The 24,054-nt window shown below is 41.0% G+C and overlaps 1 protein-coding gene across 3 annotated transcripts in view; it reads right to left on the minus strand.

Annotated features, from left to right (window-relative positions):
* Positions 1-24,054, minus strand: part of dnah10 (dynein axonemal heavy chain 10) — a 677,292-nt gene that overhangs the window by 404,769 nt on the left and 248,469 nt on the right. For 2 of the 3 annotated variants that reach the window (XM_069933472.1, XM_069933474.1), the window contains 4 exons: positions 18,468-18,701; positions 17,175-17,398; positions 9,826-10,095; positions 3,535-3,718 (listed from right to left, as the gene is read on the minus strand). In XM_069933472.1, coding sequence (XP_069789573.1) covers positions 3,535-3,718; positions 9,826-10,095; positions 17,175-17,398; positions 18,468-18,701 — 912 coding nt within the window. The remainder of the gene's footprint in view (positions 1-3,534; positions 3,719-9,825; positions 10,096-17,174; positions 17,399-18,467; positions 18,702-24,054) is intronic. The other variant, XM_069933473.1, reaches the window with a different exon arrangement.

A 24,054-nucleotide genomic window follows, 5' to 3' on the forward strand; every position in this document is an offset into this window, starting at 1 on the left:
AAGTTAATGTTTGATTCTATTTTCATGTTTAAAGTTGATTAAAAATAACTTTTGTTTTGAAAGTCACTTGTCTTGGTGAATGTCTATTGCTGCTGGGTTTTGGGGTCCTTTGGGCTCATTACACTTTAAAGAGGGATGGTGTGACAGAGTATATGTTTTGGGGAGATAAATTGGGAAAGGTTTGTTAGAGTAGGTCACATACAAACACTTTAAAACAGATCTTATTTGATGTGCTGAAGCTCTGCTAATCACAGCCACAACGGGGCCTCACAGCTTTTGCAAGAGCTTTGAAGAGTGCTTAAGAGACTTCACTAATGGATTGTTGTTTACAAAAGGCAACAGATTAAAGGGTTTGTCGGAGCCGCTTCTGTCTGGAGTTGGAAGAGGATAATGTGGTTTTGCAAGCAGAGAGAATCAAACAGGTATGTGTGTGTTGAGAGAGAGAGAGAGAGAGAGCAAGAGAGCGAGAGAGAGCGCGAGAGAACGCAAGAGAGAGAGAGAGAGAGAGATCTTGTACAGTGTTACAGCCAGCAGAAGCAGCTGACAAGCTTAATGGAAAGCCCCATTTTTGGAAGATGGTCTGGTCAAAGTCCTTGTGGTTCATGCACGAGGAGAGGACTAGCTGTCTAATGTTTCATTTGGAATAAGAGAAACAAAAAGGAATTCTGTGATGACCTGAAAGAAAGAGGTTATCATATGGAGAACCCTGAAGGGGAAAGTTTCATTAGCAAGACACTGAAGTGGCTGATTTAAAAAGGAACAACAAATCTCTCTCTGAAAACCAACAAGAACCTTTCTGAGCGGTAATCATTTACCTTTCAAGCACCAAAGCCTGATTAACTTTATAAATGTTAAATTCTATGCACAGTATAAGAATTGCCTGCAACCAGTGAACTTGGAGGAATGAGAAGTGAGATTGGACTGCGAATCAAAGAAGTTTTCTGAACTTACACACACATTACATACACGTGCGCTTAGAATTTGAAGGGGGTTAAGTTAGATTAAGTAAGTCGATAGTGATAAGTTGAAGTGTGATTCTGTTTTCATGTTTAAAGATAATTAAAAGCAACTTTTGTTTAAGTAACCATTTGTCTTGGTGAATATCTATTGCTGCTGGGTTTTGGGGTCCCCTGGGCTCGTAACACATGAAAATGAGATGAATTTCAGACTCGTCATTGTCCCTTAAGATCGCCAATTTCTTGCAGAATTACCGGAACACACCATACTCAACCACCAAAAGAATACCTGCAGAGCTGATGTTCAGGAGAAATCTAAGGACCAGACTGTCGGCAATATGTCCAAATATCAGCCTCAGACTGCAACAGTCAGCTTCCGCTAAAAGAGACCCAAGATCGATTGAAGTGGGGGAACCAGTGTTGGTGCAAGACTACTGCATTCACAAAGCTCCAAGGGTGCGGAGAGTAGTCCTGAAAAAACTCAGTCCATACTCGTATCACATCCTAGTGGGGGACATGATATAGAAAAGACACATCAACCAACTAAGACCAGTGGATGACGCAATGATACCCAAAGCTGGAAAGGACCGTCTATCCAGTGAGGGGCCGACCCGGCTACCAGAAGTGTCTCCATCACACGTTAACAGGCACGGAGAAGGGATCGAGGAGATACCATCAAGAATGGCACCTGAAACCAGAGACCAGGCAAGCAGCCCAATTCCGAAAAGACCGCCAAGATCATCTTCTTCACCACCCAATTATATCCTGACCAATGAACCGGAACCGATCATGTAACAACAAAGTGCCCCGACTAATACCATCCCTCTCTGTAGATCCAAACGAACCGCACACTCACCTGTATGTTTCAAAGACTATGTATGCTGGGTGGGGAAGGGAGAAGAGTGTTGGCTATGACGTGATAACGTGGGGTACTGATTTAAACTGAACGCTTAGTAGTAACTCTCCTCTGCTTCTCCTTCTCAAAGGGACTGTTCTCCCAGTTTCTAGTGCCCTGCACCGGTCCACTGTTCCCCTGGAGACTGCAACCCCTCTTGGTCGCTGCCGAGCACAGGCACCTCCATCATGGGCACAGACCTCCATGGGTTACAGGATTTTAAATTAAAACATCATCTGCTTCTTTAGCAGGCCTGCATGGAGCCACTGACATTAGGTCCGGGCCGTTTAACTCTTTGGAGCAGTGCTGTATCTCCACTCTCCCGGATCTAAATTAGCAGCAGCAATGCTGTTACAACAGCTTGGCTACGCCAACATTTTTTTTTGAGGAGAATAAAATTTATACACATTTTCCATAATATTTATACATATTTATTTTACACTATTATCTTTATGTATGTAATTTTTTATTACATGCTTTGTGAGAAATGTATGTGTGTATATGTGTGTACCATGGTCTGGAGAAACACTGTTTCATCTGGTTATGCATGTACAGGCAGGTAATAATAAACTTGAACTTGAAACTGTGCCTGTCTGCTCTAGAGCTTAAGGAATGAGAGTTGTTCTCAATGAAATGTGCAATGAGGCAGCTGTAAAACTGCTGCCTCACTGCTTCAGTGATCCAGACCTCTTGTACTCTCTGTGCAGAGTTTGAACATTCTCCTTTGACCATGTGGATTTCCTTCACGTTCTCCACTTTCCTCCCACATCCTAAACACAAGTGAATTGCCTATGGGGGAAGTTGATGGGAATATGTGAAGAATAAAATTACATTAATGTAAATACCATAATGTAGAGAAGCCATTATCAATATGTTTTTGGCTAAGGCACCCTTAGGAATCTGCTCAGTTTATGGCCCCCTTCCCTGTGAAGCAGTTAAGTTTTGGTTTCTTTGGCATTTTTCTACCAAATACATAAAAACGTAAGAAATATGAGGTGAAAATAAATCAAGACTTTTACTTAAACGTGCTGTGGCCCTTGGGGAGGGGGGGGGGGGGTCAGCATAGGGCCTCTGTTGAGAATGGCTGCTCTAGAGTCACAAAATCAAGTTTACAGCAGGGAGGCACAGTTAGCACAACGCTAATACAGTGCCTGCGACCCAGGTTCAAATCCAGCGCTGTCTGTAAGGAGTTTATACATTCTCCCTATATCTGTGTGGGTTTCCTCCAGATGCTCCAGTTTCTTCCCACCTTCCAAAACCTACGGGGGTTGCAGGTATATTTAGGTGTCATTGGGTAGCATGGATTTAAATGGTCGGAATTGGCTTCTACCGTGTTGTTAAAAAAAAAGCAGGCCCTTTGATCCAATTTGTCCTTATCAACCAAGATGTCTACGTGAGCTAGTACTACTTGCCTGCATTTGACCCATATCTATCCAACCCTTGACCATCAATGTATTGTCTAACCTTCCTGTGAATCTTTTATACCCTTCTCCAGCTTATTGACATCCTTCTTATAGTTTGGCAAACAGAACTCCCGGCATGGTCTCACTGATGTCATAAGTGATGTTTGTGCCCTTTCTGAAAGCTTCACAAGCAGCATCAGGATGATCGAATGTGCTAGGAAGATGCTACTGAACATTTTCCAGATTTGTTTCTGATAATTTTATGGCGATATCATAGTACCTGTGTCAGCGTTAGGTAGATACGATCTGTGAGCGGAGTGATGACGAGGCGACCATTCAAACCCATATATTCATAGCCATAGTCAAAATGACCTGTGCACTGATGAACCCTCAGCTCATCTGGCAGACGTACCCAGTAGAAGCGAAGCTGGCTCTCCCACTCAAACTCTCGGGCATCCATGATACTAATGGAAATAGTAAGTATACATATTAACAATGAAAAATGAACATACATAGCAGTAGTGGAAACTAAATCAACATGATATTAAACAAGAAAATCTGCAGATGGTGGGATCAAGTGCAATATGCAAAAGTGCTGAAGAGACTCAACAGATCACACAGCATCTATAGGAAGTAAAGAGCAGTCAGTGTTTCAAGCCTGAGTCTTTGTCAGGAATCAGGAAAATAAGGTGGGGAGAAGGGGAAGGAGAGGAGAGCAAACATTTGCACTAAAACCTCCTCCCTCTGCTATTCAGGGCCCCAAACAGTTCTTCCATGTGAAGCAACACTTCACTGTGAATCTGTTGGGGTCATCTATCGCATCCAGTGCTCCTGATGCAATACATTGCAAACTGGACACAGACTGGGAGATTGTTTTGTTGAGCACTTTCGCTCAGTCACTGCAAAAGAACCTCCCCGTGGCCAACCATTTAAATTCCAAACATCATTGTCACATCACCAAGTCTGTCCATGACTTCACGTAACACTATTAAGTGCACCAGCGACCCAGGTTCAAATATAGTGCTTTCTGTATGGAGTTTGTACGTTCTCTCAGTGACCTACATGGGCTTTCCCTGGGTACTCTGGTTTTTCCCACACTCTAAAAAATGTATGGGGTTGGTAAGCTAATTTGGTGTAATTAGACTGCATAGTTTTCAATGCCAGGATCGACTCCTAAGGTATTAAAAATAAATCAATAAATAAAATTGAGGCTACCCACAAATTGGGGGAACAACCCATTTCTTCCATCTCAGCAGTCTCCAACCAGGTGGCATTAATAGCAACATTGTAGCAGCTACTACGGTAGAGCTACTAAAGTAATACAAACACACGCCAGAGTAGTCAACTCAAGACTGATTTATTCAGAGTTTACAAGCTTCTTTTATATACCGCATGTCCAGAGCTCCACAGGACAAGGTGGGACGTCACTATGGCTTTGCTGCCAATCCACGGGACCGGCAAGTTTAAATTAAGCCTTGTGAGTTTCCAGTGCCTTTCGGCAGGAGACTCAGCAGATCAACGTGCCATTCCTCGGCACTCACTATCTTTTGCGTGCGGTCTGTAATGATTATAATATTGGGGGAATTTGGTAAGATTTAGAGTAGGTTACATACATACACACATTTTAAAACTGATCTTATTTCAAAGATTGAAGAAATATTGCAAAATCTCTGGAGAATGTGAAGTAGGTGTTAATTGGACTGACGTCATAAAATGAATGACCATTGTTTGGAACAGGATCCAGGATAGCTACAAGTACCCTTTCTTCAAAGTGCTCACAGAAAGGTCACTCCTGGGTTTTGTTTATACTTAAGATAACAATTTGAGCGGAAGGAAGAACTCCTGTTATTTGCTGGAGAAGGTGGGGGTTTTGCAAGTCACATGAGTCACATGCTTTCTCTGGAAGTTTTCAGTTGGAGAGAGAGAGAAAGAAAGAGAGAGGTCACAACCTCTCTCAGTCAGTGTGTGTGTGGGACACTGAACAGTGCAATCCAGGAAGAACTGATGAAAAGTTCCAAAAGCAGTGGATGGCTGGAAGTGCTATCTGTCTGATGTTTCGCCTAGAGGAAGAGGTTACCATATGGAAAACCCTGATGGGGCAATTTTAATCAGCGAGACATTGAGGTAACTAATGGTGGTGCCTCAGTTATGGAAATCCTGGAACAACAAATCTCTCTATGTAAACCCTACAAGAACCTTCCTGAGTGGTAAACATTTACTTTTCAAGCACCAAAGCCTGGTGAACTTTATACATGTTAAATTCTGAGCACAGTATAAGAATTGCCTCCAACCAGAGAACTTGGAAGAAGTGAGATTGAACTGTGAACCAAAGAACTTTTCTTGAATTTACACACATCACATACAGGTATGCTTAGAATTAGAAGGGGGTTAATTTGGGTTAGTATGTAGTTAAGTATAAGTCTAGAGGTAAGTTAAAGTTTGATTCTATTTTCATGTTTAAATTTGATTAAAAATAACTTTTGTTTTAAAAACCACTTGTCTTGGTGAATGTCTATGCTGCTGGGTTTTGGGGTCCTTTGGGCTCGTAACAGGTCCATGAGATGAGTACCGCATCAGTGAGAGTTCATGATACCGCACTGTGCGCCCGCTCGACTGGCTAACCGACCGCTACATCATCTCCAATTTCCATTAACCCTGTCCCCTAGTCTCTTTCCTTCTCTCAGCCCTATTTCCTTTCCTCCAGCTTCCCATCTTCTTCCCTTCCTTCTCCTATCCAAGAGCTACCCTTCTTCACACTCTGGCCTCTCCCCCATCACTTCTCCATGTCTTTCTCTTCTATCCTCCCACCTGAATCCACCTAACCTCTTACCTGTTAGCCTGCACTCCTCCCTCTGCCCTTGCTCCCTTCTTCCCCTCCCCCATCTTTGTATTCAGGTGTTTTTCCTGACTTGATGAAGGGCTCAGGCCCAAATCGTTGGTTACCTTTCAGTTCCTAAGGATGTTGTATGACCTGCTGAGTTCCTCCAGCACATTTGTGTATTGCAATTGACCCCAGCATGTGCAGATTTTCTTGTTCAACAGGAGGAGGGTGAGGTTGGATACGCTTTTGCTCCCATCACCAAGGGATTACAATGTGTCAGACACATTCCATCCTGGATCTCCAGTTGAACAGACAATGGCTTAGATAACAGTCAGGGCAGTGAACCAGGGAATGGGTCATTAATGTACAAGTATAACAGCACTGAGAGCACCTCTTAACTGAAAACAATCAGCAATTTGTGTTTAACCAATCACAGAATAAAAGAGTAGGGAGGTTATAGTGCAAGCTTAAAAAAAAGTGCTTTTTAGTTATTCCACAGCTGGAGTAATGTGTGCAGTTCCAGTCACCACATTATAGAAAGGACAAGATTGCACTGGTGAGGATGTTGCCTGGATGGAGCATTTCAATTTTGAGGAGAAGCTGAGCAAAGGAAACTGAATTGAAGGGCATGGATAGGATGGATGCTAAAAAAAAAGTTCCCCACAGCAGAAGGTTCAGTTAAGATAAGCAGTAAAAGATTTAGATCAAGATTTTTTTCACTCAGATCCATTGGAATCTGGAATGCACTGACTGAGTGGATAGTAGAGACAGCTATTTGATGGTCAACCTGGACATGATGGGCCAAGAGCCTGCTTCAACTCTTATGACCATGGCCCACCATAACCATTGCATTCAGAACACACTAGCCCTTGGTCATTCACCTTTTGGTCTACAACAGTCAAAATTATGCGCAATAAATCTTGTCAGTAGGGAAGCTTAATTAATATAAGCTTAAACAAATACTAGTTTAAAATTTTTCATCCTAAAATTTCAACCAAGAATTCCCCAGCAAATAGACGATGAGGTGAGTTGCAAGATGGCAGTGTTGCTAGAGGTGCTGCAATGGCCACGCTGCCACTGGTGCAGACCTGGGACAGCAAAGAATGGAGACACAGTGCTGCTCCAGAGGGTTCAATCGCCAATGTCAATGACTCTGTACAGGTGTGAAATGGCCTGTTGAAGAGCGGACGGTATTTTATTTTAAACTCCTGCAACCACGGGGTCTGTGCCCAAGATGGCAGCAGCCACAAGGGTTTGCAGACACCAGGGGAGCGGAGGACTCCCACAGCCCATTAAGGAGAGCAGAGGAGATAACCACAACAGCAGACTAGCAAGGGGCTCAGCGGTTGAGGATCCCACACAGCCTGCGGGTGACTTGGGGTCAGGGGACTCACACGGGTTGCAGGTTGCTGAATACTGATGCTTCGACAGGACACACCAGAGGGCTTAACTACTGAAGCTATATAGGTGGATCTGAGGAATGGGAAAGGTATGACCACACTCAATGGGCTATATTATATATCACCCTATAGCAAAAATTGGAGGAGCAAATCCTTAGAGATAGCAAACACCTGCAGGAAATAAAGTTGTGATAGCAGGAAATTTTAACTTTCCATATATTGACTGGCACTCCCATACTGTCAAAGGGCTGAATGGCTTGGAGTTTATCAAATGAGTTCAGGAAAGTTTTCTAAGTCAATATATAGAGGTACCAATGAGAGAGAGAGAGCAATACTGGATCTCCTATTAGGGAATGAAACAGATCAGATGTCTGAAGTATTTGTAGGGAAACATTTTGGGTCCAGTAGTAATAAAGGCATTAATTTTGTTAATTATTTGGGTTGAGATTCTAAATTGTAAAAAGGCCAATTTTGAGAAAATGAGAAAGGATTGAAAAAGCATGGATTGGGATGTTCTTTCCTGGCAAGGATGTGTTCGGTAAGCAAATTTTGGGAGTATGGTTTGTATGTTCTTGTCAGGATTAAAGACAAAGTTAACAGGCATAGGAAACATTTGTTTTCAAGGGAATTTAGGGATCTGGTTAATGAGGTATTTGAGGATTATAAAAAATGCAAGAAAAAACTTAGGAAGAAAATCAGAAGGGCTAACAGAAGACACAAGGTTGCTTTGGCAGACAATCTGAAGGAAAATCCTAAGGTATATTAAGAGCAAAAGATAGTAAGGGACAAAACTAGTCCCCTTATAGATCAGAGTGGTTGGCAAAGTATGGAGCCAGAAGAGATGGGAGAGATCTTAAATGGGTTTTTTGCATCAATATTTACTCAAGAAACTGGCACGGAGTCTAGGGATGTAAGGAAAACAAGCAGTGAGGTCATGGAACCTATTCATATTAAAAAGGAGGAGGTGCTTGCTGTCTTAAAGCAAATAAGGGTGGATATATTCCCAGGGCCTGACAGGATTTTCCCTCAGACCTTAAGGGAGACTCATGAAGAAATTGCAGGGAACTTGTAGGAAATATTTAAAATGTCCTTCACCACAGGTGAGGTATCAGAGGATTGGATGGGAGCTCATGTAGTTCTATTGTTTAAAAAAGGCTCCAAAAGTAATCCAGGGAATTATAGACCAGTGAGCTTGACGTCAATAGTAGCTAAATTATTGCAAGGTCACCTAAGAGATCAAATATACAAGAATTTGGATAGCTAGGGACTGATTAGGAATAGTTAACATAGCTTTGTGCATGGTAGGTCATGTTTAAGCATTCTTAAAGTTTTTCAAGGAGATTTCCAGGAAAGTTGATGGCTGTGGATGTTGTCTACATGGACATTCCATATGGGAGGTTAGCACATTACTCCCTGGAGCATAGAGCATAGAGGATTGAGGAGAGATTTGATAGAGGCCTACAAAATTATATGGGGTTAGGAGATACAAAAACCAGAAGATTATGGGGTTAAGGGTAAATATTTAGGGGGAGCATAAAGGGGAACTTCTTCACACAGAGAGTGGTGGGAGTTGCCAACTGAAATGGTGAATGTGGGCTCAATTTTCACATTTAAGAAAATATTGGGGAGGTGCATGGTTGGGAGGGGTATCGAGGGCTATGGGAAGAGTGCAGATCAGTGATATTAGGCAGAATTATAGTTTGCCATAGACTAAATGGGCCAAAGGGCCTGTTTTCTGCGCCGCAATGTTCTATGGTTCTTAGGGCTCCAGAAGGGCCTCAAGTTCTGAAGGCTACCTGATCGCGTCAGATGTTTGAATCTGGAGCTTCAGTTGCCAATAGTTTTAACAGGAGTAGAGGTTGCAGCTGTAGAGGTTGCAGGAGCGCTGGAGGCAAATCTGCAGACACTTGGTGATTCTGAAGGGACTGTCTTTCCTTGTCTTTCTCTCATACTGTAAGGTGTGCCAGCTGGCACATGTCCAAAATAAATGGGGAAGAACCACAATGAAACTATAGACCCATACACTGATAGGTTACATGTCCTTCCCTTCAAATGAGCAAGGCGTCAATTGGTATCAATAATGGAAGCAGGATCCACTTGATGTGCTTCTCTTTTGCCTTACAGCAGACAAAAGTTATAGTATATCATGCATGTTACATTTTTATGTGGCAATAAAAAAAACCTTGAAACCTTACTTAATGTCCCCAGCTCCAATAATTGAGCAGAGTCCAGTTCATGAATAATCTCTGCCAGAGGATTGGAGTCAGTCCTTCAGTCTCCAAGTTCACCAGATAAATATCTCATGTAATTACAAATAATTAAACATATCAAATATCAGTGACAACCTCACCTGTCTCGGACAAATGTATCCACAATATCTCTGGCATGTACATCAATAATAAGTACTGTATTATACTTTTTACGATCATTGTTACTCAGTGGTTGTGTGATATGGGTAACAAGGTCATCAATTTGTTGATGCATCTTCTTAGCATAATTCTTCATTGCTTGCTTATCTCCCTTCTTAACCCTTTGAAATACATCTTCAACCTCCCACGTCCACCAAACTTGGGTGGCAGCAAGCACAACCATGCCTTGATAAACCAACATCCAATCGTTTCTGGGGAATCAAAGACAGTTTATTACTCATCAGATAACATCTGATCAACCTCATTGCTAAGGCAGCAATAAATCACTGAATAAAAAATAATCAACAATCCAACTGCACTCGTGTAATATTAGGAATGTGCAAGAGCTAGGTTGGACTAAGAAGCAGAAGGAGGTCAAAATGGGAATAAGTGAAATTGAGTAGAGTGTACAATTAATTGCCAATTTTCTATTTTAATTTTAAACCCCAGCCCCGCTCCACCAGAGATAAAATTTGAGTTCGTGGGGAAGGTGCTTTCAAAACTGTGGAGTTGCATCAGCAATGACTGCAGCAGGTCAACTGCTCTTCATTCTGTCCATCTGTTGTGAACTCATAAAATACGCTGAATCACATTGAATTATTTATTTGCATTGTCCACATGGACCTAATAATTCAGTTCACACCATTCACTCTCCAGTTGTGAAGGTAAGTAAACACCAAGGTGAGACACCCACCACGAAAGTGTAAAGTTTACATTAGCCCAGTACTGCTGAACCTAAGAGGGAAAGTACAACAGACTCCAATGGACATAGAACACCACAGCACAGAAACGTTTTCCTGGCAAATTTTAACAGCTTTTGGCTAATATTGTGTACACTGAGTTGAGTACATATTGAAATGTTAAAATAAAGTATCTGTGTGTAGTTTGAGGAAAAGAATGGAAGGTACACTGCCGGTTCCATTGCTAAGGGAGCGAATAAATGCTGGAAAACAAGTCTGTGAGTTGTCTCTTTTTCTTTGTCCTATGCAAACCCTGTTACTCTGCATGAATAAGTTCCCCCGAAAGTTCCCTTTAAACTTTTCCCTTTTCACCATGTTCCCTTTAAACTTTTCCCTTTTCACCCTTAGCCCATGTCCTCTAGTTGTTATTTCATCTAACCTTAGCACATTGTATTTTTACTTCAATCACAATGAGTGCAGACTTTCCAGTTTTACATCTGACAATGAAAAGATCATTTTCAGTGCTTCACCAATCTCCTCCCTCGCTTCCTACAGTAGCCTTAACTAATTAGCCCCTGACAATGATAAGGGGCTAATCAGCAATCTTATTGAGCGAGGCCTTTTGGGTAGGAGCGATCACAATATGATCGAATTCTCACTCGACATGGAGAGTGATGAAATTAAAACCGAGACTAAGGTCCTGAATTTAAATAAAGGGAATTATGATGGCATGAGACGGGAGTTGAGTAAGATTGATTGGGTGGTGTTTATGGGGGAGTTGACTGTGGATAGACAATGGAAAGCATTCACATAATGGAGAAATTGCAAAAATCGTTTATACCGGTTTGGCATAAAAATAAACCAAAAAAGGTGACTCAACCGTGGATAACAAGGGAAATTAGAGACAGCATTGGGTCCAAAAAAAGAGCATATCAATTGGCCAAAAAAAGTACCGCAACCGAAGACTGGGAGCAGTTCACGATGCAGCAAAGGAGGACAAAGGGATTAATCAATGAGCAAAAATAAATTACGAAAGTAAGCTTGCGGCAAATATAAAAACCGACTGCAAAAGCTTTTATAAATATGTCAAGAGGAAAAGATTGGTGAAATCCAGAGTAGGTCCTTTGCAGACGGAATCAGGGGAATATATAATGGGGAATAAGGAAATGGCAGACCAATTAAATTCTTACTTTAGTTCTGTTTTTACAAGAGAGGATACAAATAACCTCCCAAGGATGTTGGGAAACATAGAGACTAAAGCAAGGGAGGAACTGAAAGAAATCAGTATCTCTAAGGACATGGTCTTGGGGAAATTGATGGGATTGAAGGCAGATAAATCCCAAGGGCCTGATAATCTACATCCTAGGGTACTCAAGGAAGTGGCCATTCAGATAGCAGATGCTTTAAGATTTATTTTCCAGAACTCGATAGACTCAGGATCAGTACCCATGGGTTGGAGGGTAGCTAATGTTAGCCCACTATTTAAAAAGGGGGGTAGAGAAAAAGCGGGGAATTATCAGCCTGTGAGCCTTACATCAGTAGTGGGAAAAATGATGGAATCCATTATTAAGGATGTAATAGCGGAGAATATGACTAGCAGAGAAGGGATCGGACGGAGTCAACATGGATTTACAAAAGGTAAATCGTGCTTGACAAATCTATTGGAATTCTTTGAGATGGTGACAGGTAAAATAGATGGGGGAGAGCCAGTGGATGTGGTGTACCTGGACTTCCAAAAGCCCTTCGATAAGGTCCCGCATAAACGACTGGCTTCCAAAATCAAGGCTCATGGGATTGGGGGCAAAGTATTGATGTGGATTGAGAACTGGCTGGCAGGTAGAAGACAGAGAGTTGGGATAAATGGCTTGTTTTCTGAGTGGCAGGCGGTGACCAGTGGGGTACCACAGGGATCTGTACTGGGACCCCAGCTGTTCACAATTTACATTAATGATCTGGATGAGGGGATTGGATGTAATATCTCCAAATTTGCAGATGACACTAAGCTAGGAGGGGTTGTGTGCACGCAAGAGGGGGTCAGGAAGCTCCAGTGTGATTTGGATAAATTGAGGGACTGGGCAGATACATGGCAAATGCACTACAATGTGGATAAATGTGAGGTTATCCACTTTGGTAATATAAACCGGAGGGCAGATTACTATTTGAATGGCAATAGATTAAGAGATGGGGAAGTGCAGAGAGACCTAGGGGTACTTGTACATCAGTCTCTGAAGGCGAGCATGCAGGTACAGCAGGCGGTTAAAAAGGCAAATGGTATGTTAGCCTTCATATCAAGAGGGTTTGAGTATAGGAACAAGGATACCTTACTGCAGCTGTACAGGGCCTTGGTGAGACCACACCTGGAGTATTGTGTGCAGTTTTGGTCACCTTATCTCAGGAAGGATGTTCTTGCAATGGAGGGAGTGCAGAGGCGATTCACCAGGCTGATACCTGGAATGGCAGGAATGACTTATGAGGAAAGATTGCGCAAATTGGGATTGTACTCCCTGGAGTTTAGAAGATTGAGAGGGGATCTCATAGAGACATATCAAATTCTGGCAGGACTGGACAGAGTGGATGCAGATGGGATGTTTCCAATGATGGGAAAATCCAGAACCCGGGGCCATGGTTTGAGGATAATAGGCAAAGCATTTAGGACCGAGATGAAGAGGAATTTCTATACCCGGAGGGTGGTGAATCTGTGGAATTCATTGCCACAGAGGGCAGTGGAGGCAGGTTCATTAAATATATCTAAGAGGGAATTAGATATATTTCTTCAGTATAAGGGTATTAAAGGTTACGGAGAGAAGGCGGGGACGAGGTACTGAACTTTAAGATCAGCCATGATCTCGTTGAATGGTGGAGCAGGCTCGAAGGGTTGAATGAGCTACTCCTGCTCCTATCTTCTATGTTTCTATGTTTCTAACTTATCTAACTTCAAGGTTTTCAAAAGCTTCAATGCTTTTAAATGTTAACATGCTCAGGCATTTCAGTCCGTTTTAAGTCATCCTCAGAATTGTCAAGGCTCTTTTCTCTGGTGATGCAAAGTATTCATTAAGGATTCCTGCTAAGTCCTCCAACTCCATGTTTATGTGTTCCATCATCACCCCTAATGATTTCCGTCATTTCACAACATCATCCTCTTGTTCTTCATGTACTTGGAGACTGCCTTGGGGTTTTCCTTAATCCTGCTCACAGGGCCTTCTCATGGTCCCTGCTAAATCCTTTCTTAAGCTTTTTCCTGGTAATCTTGTGCTTCCCTGCAGCTCTATCAGTTCCTATATTTTTAAACTTCTCGTATGCTTTTCTTCTTAACTAGATTTTCTCCATCCTCATACATCATGGTTCTTTCACCTTACCATTCTTTCCCTGCCTCAATAGAATATACTTGTGCAGAGTGCCATGCAAATGTTCTCTAAATATTTGCTGCATTTCTGACGGACTCTTCCCCAAGTATATCTGCTCCCAATTTATGCAATTTAAGCCTAATAGCATATTTTCCCCTCCCCCAATTAAATGATTTCCCAAATAGACTATTTCTGTCCCCCAGTGCAATGGTAAAGGAAAGAGAGTTGTGATCACTTTCTCTGAAATATTTGTCCTCTGACCCCTGACCTGGTTCATTTCCCAATACCAAGTCAAGTATAGCCTCTCATCTAGTTGGCCTACTAAATATTATGTCAGGAAACCTTCCTGAACACACCTACCACATTCTACTCCCTCCAAACCCTTCACTCTAAGATGGTGCTAATCAATATTAGGAAGTTAAAATTACCTATAACTACAACTTTTTGTTTTTACACTTTTCTAGAAAATGCTTCTCTATCTGTTCCTCGATATCTCTATTATTAGGAAGTGTCTATAATATACACTCCAAGGGTAACTGACCCCTTGATGTTCCTGATTCCAACCACACTGACTCAGTACAATCCGTCCACTATTTCCCCCTTTTCTGTCGCTGTGAAAGTATCCCTGATCAGCAATCCCACTCCTCAGCCTCTTTTTTGAAATCAGAAAATGCTGGAGAAGATAAACAGTAATGTATCAGATTGCAGACATTGACTGAAGACCCTTCAACTTGAAATGTTAACTATATTTCTTTTGATAAATGCTGCCATACCCATTTTTCCAAATTTTCTGTTTTTATTTCAGATTTCCAGTATCTGTGGATGTTTCAAATTGGATTAATTTAGAAATTAACTCTACTAAAAAATATTCTCTTATTTTAATACTTGGAGCGTCATTAACTTTTTCTGCTTCCAAATTATCCAATAATTTAGTTGTTAAGCATACTTTGAGAATTTGGTTTCAATTTAGAAAATCTTTTGGATATCATAGATTTTTACTTGCTAGCCCATTATTACTTAATTCTTTTTTTCCACCTTCTGTGCAAGATTCTACTTTTTGTGAATGGCTTAAGTTGGGTATCCAATCTTTTCAAGATTTATTTATTGATAATAATTCAGCTTTATTTGAACAACTAGCCCTTAAATTTAAACTTTCCAAATTAGGAGATATTTTGAACTCTGTAGTGTTGAGACTTCCTCAAGACCTTTTTTATAAATACAATAGGGATGATCTATGCTTTTAAACTGAATCAAAAAAAGTTGATATCATCTATATATGATTTATTATTAAAGTCTAGGGATAATTCCCTAGATAATATTAAAAAATTATGGGAGCAAGATCTTCAACTTTCATTTTCGGATACGACATGAAATTCTATCTTAAAATTGGTAATTCATCTTCTTTGTGTGCCCAACTTTCACTTTTACATTTAAGGTAGTACATCGAGCTTCCTTTTCTAAAATTCAATTGGCTAAATTTTACTCTAACATTTTCTCAAAGTGTGACAGGTGTAAGAATGAAGAAGGTACTTTGTTACATATGTTTTGGACTTGTTCCTCTCTTTCCATTTTTTGAGAAGATGTCTTTCATACTTTATCTTTAGTTTTCTATATGAATCTGATACCTAATCCTATAATGGCCCTTTTTGAATCAACTAAGACAACTGATTTGAATTTAACTAAGGTATGTCTCAATCCCATGTAGTCTTTTTTACCTCCCTTATTGCTAGACATTTAATATTAATGAGATGGAAAGATGCTGTCCCTCCTACTTATATTCAATGGCTATCTGATATGATGGCATGCCAAACTTTGGAAAAAAAAATCAGATGTTCTTCGACTTCAATGGATCTAAATTTTCTAAGTTTATGGGGTTTTTTTCTCAATTATTTTCACAATCTATAAGATCACTTGGATCTTGCTTTGTGAGTTTCTGGTTTCTTTTAATGGTAGTGAAATTATATATCTTCTTCTTCTTCTTTGGCTTGGCTTCGCGGACGAAGATTTATGGAGGGGTAATGTCCACGTCAGCTGCAGGCTCGTTTGTGGCTGACAAGTCCAATGCGGGTCAGGCAGACACGGTTGCAGCGATTGCAAGGGAAAATTGGTTGGTTGGGGTTGGGTGTTGGGTTTTTCCTCCTTTGTCTTTTGACAGTGAGGTGGGCTCTGCGGTCTTCTTCAAAGGAGGTTGCTGCCCGCTGAACTGTGAGGCGCCAAGATGCACGGTTTGAGGCGATATCAGCCCACTGCCGATGGTCAATGTGGCAAGCACCAAGAGCTTTCTTTAGGCAGTCCTTGTACCTCTTCTTTGGTGCACCTCTGTTGCGGTGGCCAGTGGAGAGCTCACCATATAACATGATCTTGGGAAGGCAATGGTCCTCCATTCTGGAGACGTGACCTACCCAGCGCAGTTTGATCTTCAGCAGTGTGGATTCAATGCTGTCGGCCTCTGCCATCTCGAGCACTTCGATGTTGGAGATGAAGTCGCTCCAATGAATGTTGAGGATGGAGCGGAGACAACGCTGGTAGAAGCGTTTTAGGTACATACCAGATAACTTCAGAAGGGAAAGGGTTAGACTTTGTAGTACAGTATAGTTTTTTAAAAATCTTTTTCAATTAGCCATATGTTGTAATTGTTTCTGTTTGCTACATTTTTTCAGTTTGACTGTTATGATATAGAGGTTATATATAATACTTTTATTTTTCTTATATTTTTTTCTGTATTTTCCTTTTTACATGTTACCTTTGATTAATGGCTTTTACTTATGTACTATTTCTGTAAAATCCAATAAAAATATTGAAAGAGAAAAGATTTATGGTGTCTGGATTTTTTTAAGTTTCATGTATGGAGATTTGAATTGAAAGATTCTACAATGCCTTCGATATTTTTGGGTAAGACAATAAAGTTATGGTAATTACCTTAAAATATCTGTGGAGCTGAGTTTGTTGAAGCTTACTGAACAGAATAGGGAGAGTTTTACTTTCCATTGAGCCTGTATTTACTCTGGATACTGGGGTCAATAATTTGTAGGTGTTTTATTGCTAAATGTTAACATTCCCCATCTTAATGAACCAAGTCAACACAATCCCAAACTATAAATTCAAAAAGCAAAGTTTAAGTTTGCATGGAAACCCATCTGTCACACAGTGGGAATTATCTGGCCAAGAATCCACACTTACCACAGCTACAAAACAAGGACTATTGTTCATGACTTATTTAAACTGATGGTTAAACTCACAAGAAAAGCAGCCATTAGTTCTGCTTACCTGCTCATGGTTTCACAATATCGGAAAATTGCTTCCTTTGTGATTAGACGATTAGTTTTTCTCATTTCACCCAGGACTGCAGTCATCCAATCTTCAACCCGTCCCTCCGCAGGTATTATTTGTCTAAATTCCATCACTTCTCCTTCAGCAGATATCATTGCACCTGCCAACATTTCATTTTCATTGCCCACTTGGAATCTTAATGATGCAATGTTGTCATACATCTGAAATATTAAATACTTAGTGAGTTCCCAGACCTAATTATAAGCCATTCTCACAATAATTATCAAAGGACTTGATATTTTGCATCTTTCTGCACCAATAAGAGAGATTCAGAGCAATAAAAGGTATATGCATGTTCCAAGCATCCCAGATCACCCTTCATAAAATTAGTTGATTTGATTTAAGTGAGCTTCAGGGAGCACCTTGCCAATTATTTCCCTGGAAATTTATCCTACGGTGTGGAGCCTATGCCCGTTCACAGCTAAACAAGCAGACAATTCCAAATGATAAAATCTTTCAAAGCAATAACATTATTATTATTTAAGCATTTTAACTTTAAAATGCAAAGGGATGCTGTTAATAGATCTTGAATTCTGGTATTTCTTGGGCGCTCATGGAGCTGCTAGCTAGCAATAAGTCACAAAGCATTCCAGGATCTGGGAGTGACAAATATTAAAACATTACAGCACAGAACAGGACCTTCAGCCCAGCATATGTGCTGACCTATACACACACCTACTCAAAAAAACCGAAACCCTCCCTACTTCATAACCCTCTATTTTTCTTTCATTCGTGTGCCTGTCTAAGAATGTCTTAAATGCCCCTATTGTTCCAGTCTCCACCACCACCCCTGGCAATACATTCCTAGGTATCCACAACTCTCTGTGCCAAAAACTTACCCTTAATGTCTCACCTAAACTTTCCTCCCTCCACTCTGAACAGATGTCCTCTGGTGTTTGCTACTCCCACCCTGGGAAAAAGATGCTGGCTGTATACCTTATCTATGCCTCTCATAATCTTTGGGGTATCTTTTAAGTAACCTCTTGTTAATTCATGGCCATAAAATTAGCATCCAGACAGACCCATTCAATATAAACTACATGATGCAGAGCAGATGTTCTCTATATCTGTTGCATTAAGTTCTATATACTCATCAAGTCTCTGTCAGATAGATTCAAATTTTTTTTTCAGATTTATAGAAGTCATGGGAAAATCCCAACCTGAACTAAGTTAAGTTCCAATGCCAAGCAGCCCACAAGAAATAGATGGAAGGAAAAATAATAAAATTACCTTTATCATATGTTCCTGGACAGCTTCAGGACCACTGCTCCCCAGGATGCTCAATAACTCATCATCAGAAATAAAGAAAAAACGTGGAAAGGCATTTCGCTTGGAATTCAGATAGTCATTGAGACTCTTCTGGCATTTCTCGAGACCTTCACTCAGGTTCTGGAGATTTGTTAGGCGATTAGAGGCCTGACAACATTTGCTTATGACAGGTTCCTTCACAGTTTCAGACATGATCTAATACAGTGCGGAGGAAACAAACAATTATTTTGAAAGGATAACAAATTACTATAAAGCATTTTTAGCTTTAAAATACAAAGTTTTGCATAGTTGGACTGTGAATTCTAGATTCCTGCCTGAGACACTTTATAAAACACCAGGTGACACAAGGTTACAGAGATGGGTAATAGGAAGAAGAAATATGGAAGTGATCACAAGTGATATGAATGATTGAGAAAGAAAGATGTTGTAAATTCACTGAATTTTAATTCTTTAACTTTGAAATTTAGTAATTTTTATGTGATGGTTAACTCTGATGAACAAGAATTCAACATTATTCCTGAAGTAAAAATGCAAATTCTGGAAAAACTCAGCAGGTCAATAGCAAAGATTAAGATACATAACCAACATTTTGGTCTTGAGCTCTTCATTAAGTTATGAACAAAATGTAGGCAGGAGCCTGAAAAAAATAGTCAGGGGCGAGGAGGAACACAGGCCTATAGGCAAGAGGTCATAGGTGGATAACGGAGGAAATATGGATGGGGATAGATCTGTGAATGGAGAGGTAAGGGGGTGGAGAGCTAGAGGAAAGGAAACAAAAGGCTAGGGAAGAGAGGAAGAATGGGGAGTGGTCTAGCAGAAACCAGAGAAGTCGATGTTAATACCATCTGGTTGGAAAGTGCCCAGATGGAATATTAGGTGTTGCTCCTCCAATTTACGGGTGGCCTTGGTTTGGCACTACAGAAACCAGAGAAGTCAATGTAATGCTGTCTGGTTAGAGAGAGTCAGATGGAATATTAGGTGTTGCTCCTATTTAAGGGTGGCCTTGGTCTGGCAGTGCAGAAACCAGAGAAATCAATGTTAATACCATCAGTTGGGGAGTGCCATTCTGCATTCTTGAGTCAAGCTGAGGGGGGTAATCTCTGGAGAGTTGAGACCTCAAAAAATACTGGCCAGTGGATGCTGTCTACAAGTACTTGAGTAAAGCATTTGATAAGATTTCTCATGGTAAGCAGTTCCAAAAGATTAAGTCAAATGGGATCAAGAGTCAATTGGTTGCAGAATTGGCTTGATTATCAAAGATAGTGGTGGAGGCGCGATTCTCCAACGGTCATTCTGCAGTCAGTAGTTCTGATTAGTCAGTTTGGAGACAACACAAAATTAAGTGGTTTGTGGATAATGAGGAATGTGGTGAAGTGATACTGCAGGAAATAGATCAGTTGGACAATTGAGCAGAGAAATGGCAGATGAAATTTAGTACAGACAAGTGTGAAGAAAAAAGTATACAGTAAATAATAGAAGCCTTGGTTGCATTGATGTACAAAGGGATCTTGGAACACAAGTCTATAACTTCCTGAAAGTGACAACACAGTGAATGGCAGGTAGTGTTAGTAAAAAAAACCATAAAGCATGTTTTTTTTTAAATCAATCAGGGCATTGAGACCAAATGTCGAGGATCAGGTTACAGCTGTATAAAACTTTGGTAGGCCACTTTTGATGTATTGTGCGCAGCTCTGGTCACCAGATTATAGGAAGGATCTGGAGGTTATAGAGAGAATGCAGAAGGGGTTTATCAGGATGTTGTGTAGTTTGAAGACATAAGAAAAAGGAGCAAGACGAGGCCATCTGGCCCATCAAGTCTGCCCCACCATTCAATAAAATCATGACTAATGTATCCATGGAACTCACCTCTACCTACTGGCCTTTCCTCCATAACTTTTAATTCCCCTACGATGCTGATGCACCATCAATAACTCCAAAAGTCTAGAAGTTATGTAAAACTGATAGGCTTTTATTAGCAATAGAATGAATGCACATCAATGCTGGTCGACTGTCCTGAACTGGGAAGGGGCTATGGAACAGTCACCTTTATTCAATAATCTGTCGGAGGAGCCACAGGTACAGTCAGCCCAGGGGCATGTCCAGACAGCTAAACATACATACAGTGGTTTACCACATTCACCCTTTGTTTTAGAAAGAGTCCGGCAGAGTGAAGTGAATTAGGTGCTATTACATATTAAGTCTTTCAGGTGGTCTATTTATGTGCTGGCACATGTTCCGTGGGATAGAGCATCTGGATGTTCATTGAGTTTCCCGGGCCAGTACAAGATGTCATAATTGTAGGTGGAAAGTTAGATTCTCCACCTGAATATCTTGTCATTTTTGATTTTACCTCACTGCCGATTGTTGAACATGAAAGCAACTGCATATTGGTCAGTCCACAAGGTAAATTGTTTGCCAGCGAGGTAGTGTCTCCAGCGCCGTACCGCCTCGACAATGGCTTGGGCCTCCTTCTTGACAGACGAGTGCTGGATTTCAGGGCTCTGGATGGTGGGAAAAGAAAGCTATGGGTCCACCCGCCTGTTAAGGGTGGGAGCCAGAGCAAAGTCAGATGCATCGCTCTCCATTTGGAATGGGGTGGATTCATCCGCAGGGTGCATCGTGGCCTTGGCAATGTCTGCCTTGATGCGGCTGAAGGCTACACAGGCATCTGACATCAGGGGAAAGGAAGTAGATTTAACGAGGGGGCGGCCCTTGTCCGTATAATTGCCGATCCACTGGGCATAGTAGGAGAAGCCCAGGCACCTTTTCAGGGCTTTTAGGCTGTGGGGTAGGGTGAGTCCCAAAATTGAGCTCACCTTGCTCCAACAGTCTCTGCCAGATGTAGTTCGACCCGCTGTCCGCAACATACATGTCTCTGATCAGGTCCTCAGTGTTCTCCACAGTTGTCATGGCCTTGCAGTCACAGCCCCATCTGAAGGCTCGTAGAGCCCAGAGGTATTTAGCCCTTGATTCCCCAGGTCACTGTTTAAGGGTGGCAAGAGGTGTCTCGCGTAGACCTCGTTTACCTTTCTCGGGTACTGGCCTTTCAGGATGTCTATCGCCTCTGAGAATGACTCAGCATCCATGATCATTGAATATACCAAGGGCCTGACCCGGGAACGTAGTACCTGCAGCTTGTCATTCTCTGATTGAACGATAGCAGATGATGCCTGCAGGAACGCTTCGAAGCAACGCAGCCAGAGTTCGAAGTTGTTGAAGGCTGCAGGCAATTGTGGGTCAATTTCCAACTTCTCTGGCTTTAGGATCTGCTCCATCATTAAAATTTTATTGCTAATAAAATTGATGCACCATCAATAACTTCTAGTCTCATCTACCATTGGAAACAACTGCTTCTATCTTGCCAATCTCTTTCATAATTTTATACATTTCTACTGTACAAGATCCTCTCTGAATACAAGATCCTCTCTGAATCTTCTGAATTACTGCACTCTCAGATGATTCAATCTCTCTTCATAGGTTAATCCCTAGAATCATCCTGGTAAACTTCCTCTGAACTTGGTCTCCTAACTTGAGAAAAGATGCATTGCTCATCTTTTATGAAGTAAGGAGAACATAACTGTACATAGTACTCCAGGTGCGGCCTCACTAGTACACTGTACATTTGCAGTAGAAGCTCCCAGCCCTTAAATTCAATCCTTCCAGCAATGGCCAAAATTCCATTTGCCTTCTTTATTATCTGTTTCTCCTGCAAACTAATTTTTCGCAATTCATGCACAAACACTCCCAAGTTCCTCTGCACAACAGCATACTGCGATCTTTCAATATTGAAATAACTGAATCTATATTTCCTTCCAAAGAGAATGACTTCTCATTTACCACATTATACTCCATCTGCCAGACCTTTGCTCATTCATTCAAACTATCCATATAGCTCTGCAGACTCTCCGTATCTTCGGCACAATTTTCTTTTCTAATCAAATTAGTGTCATCAGCAAACTTAGATATGCTATACTTGGTCCCCTCTACCAATACATCAATGTACATAGTGAACAGTTGAGGGCCTTAGCACTGATTCTTGCCATACTCCGCTCACCACTGATGGCCACAAGTGAAACATCCATCCCAAAATTCTGCCTTCTATTTGTTGGTCAATCCTCTAAGCATGCTCATACATTACCCCCAACTCCATGTATTCTTATCCTATGAATAATTTTTTAATGCAGCACCTTATCAAAAGTGTTATGGAAATCCATATATTCTCATGTTCCCCTCAATCTACTACATTCATTGTATAGAACATAGGAAAGAACATTACAGCTCAGTACAGGCCCTTTGGCCCACAATATCCTCAAGAATACCAGTAAATTTGTCAAATCTACCCTTCTAAATCCATGCTGTGTCTGCCTGATGGAACAATTTCTATCCAGATGCCTTGTTATTTTTTCCTTAATGATACCTTCAAGCATTTTCCTGACTTCAGATATTAAGCTAACTGGCCTATAGTTACCTGCCCTTTTGCCAATGTCCATTTTTAAACAGTGGCATGACTTTTCCGGCCTTCGAATCCAACAGGAACTGCTTAGATTCCAGAGAATTTTGGTAAATGGTCACAAACATCTCAACTGTAACTTCCACCATTTCATTCAATTCCCTGAGATGCAGTTATTATTAAATTTCCTCAGGCATGATGCAGAGTAATGGCTCAAAACATTGACCATTCTTTTTTTCCCATTGATGCTGCTCGACTCACTGAGTTCCTCTAGCACATTGTGTTTGCCTTCAGATTCCAGCATCTTCAGTCTCTTGCATATGTCAAAGAAGAGTGAATGACTCACACTGATGACCCTTCAACAAAGACCATCAATCTGAAATATTAACTTTATTTTTCTCTCTCTCTCTTCAGATGTGGCCTAATCTGGGTATTTTCTGCATTATCATAAGTGTTGGGAGTCTACAGACACAGTATTGGTCTCCAGCTCATCACCTGAAATGATTATCAAAAGATCAGGGATGAAACAGAAAGGGAAGGCAAGAATCAGGAATGGACCATGTGAATGAAAGTGAGGTAGATTTGAAGCAAGGGTTGATGAAATTTTCCAATTTAGGATAACAGCAATAATCAACACCAAACTATATAATTGTATAGAATGACTCGTGTATAGGGTGACCATGGAATTTCTACCAGAAATGGTTTTAAGCGATACCCTTTGTACAAGACAAGTCCAAATCTGGTACTTTTCGTTGTCCAGTGCATGCTGTTAAAAGCAAATCACAATATTTTAATAACAAATGATCTTTTAAAGGTTTTAATTTTATTTGGATATTTTAAAATAAACCATTGCCATCTCCTGTAACAGGCCATTTAAAGCCTGTACAGAGCTGACAATCGTCAGACTGGCCGGATTGACCCCACAGGGGAGCACTGAGACTTCACAAATAACTAATGGAACATGCACTGGATTGTGTCGAAGATGGCAGTAGTGTCTTATGGGTATCATACCATGATGAAGGGCTCAAGCCCGAAACATTGGTTATGTAATCTTATCTTTGCTATATAAAATGAGCTGTTTGAACTGCTGAATTTCTC

This window comes from Narcine bancroftii, chromosome 4, assembly GCF_036971445.1.
Source record: "Narcine bancroftii isolate sNarBan1 chromosome 4, sNarBan1.hap1, whole genome shotgun sequence".
Taxonomy (NCBI): domain Eukaryota; kingdom Metazoa; phylum Chordata; class Chondrichthyes; order Torpediniformes; family Narcinidae; genus Narcine; species Narcine bancroftii.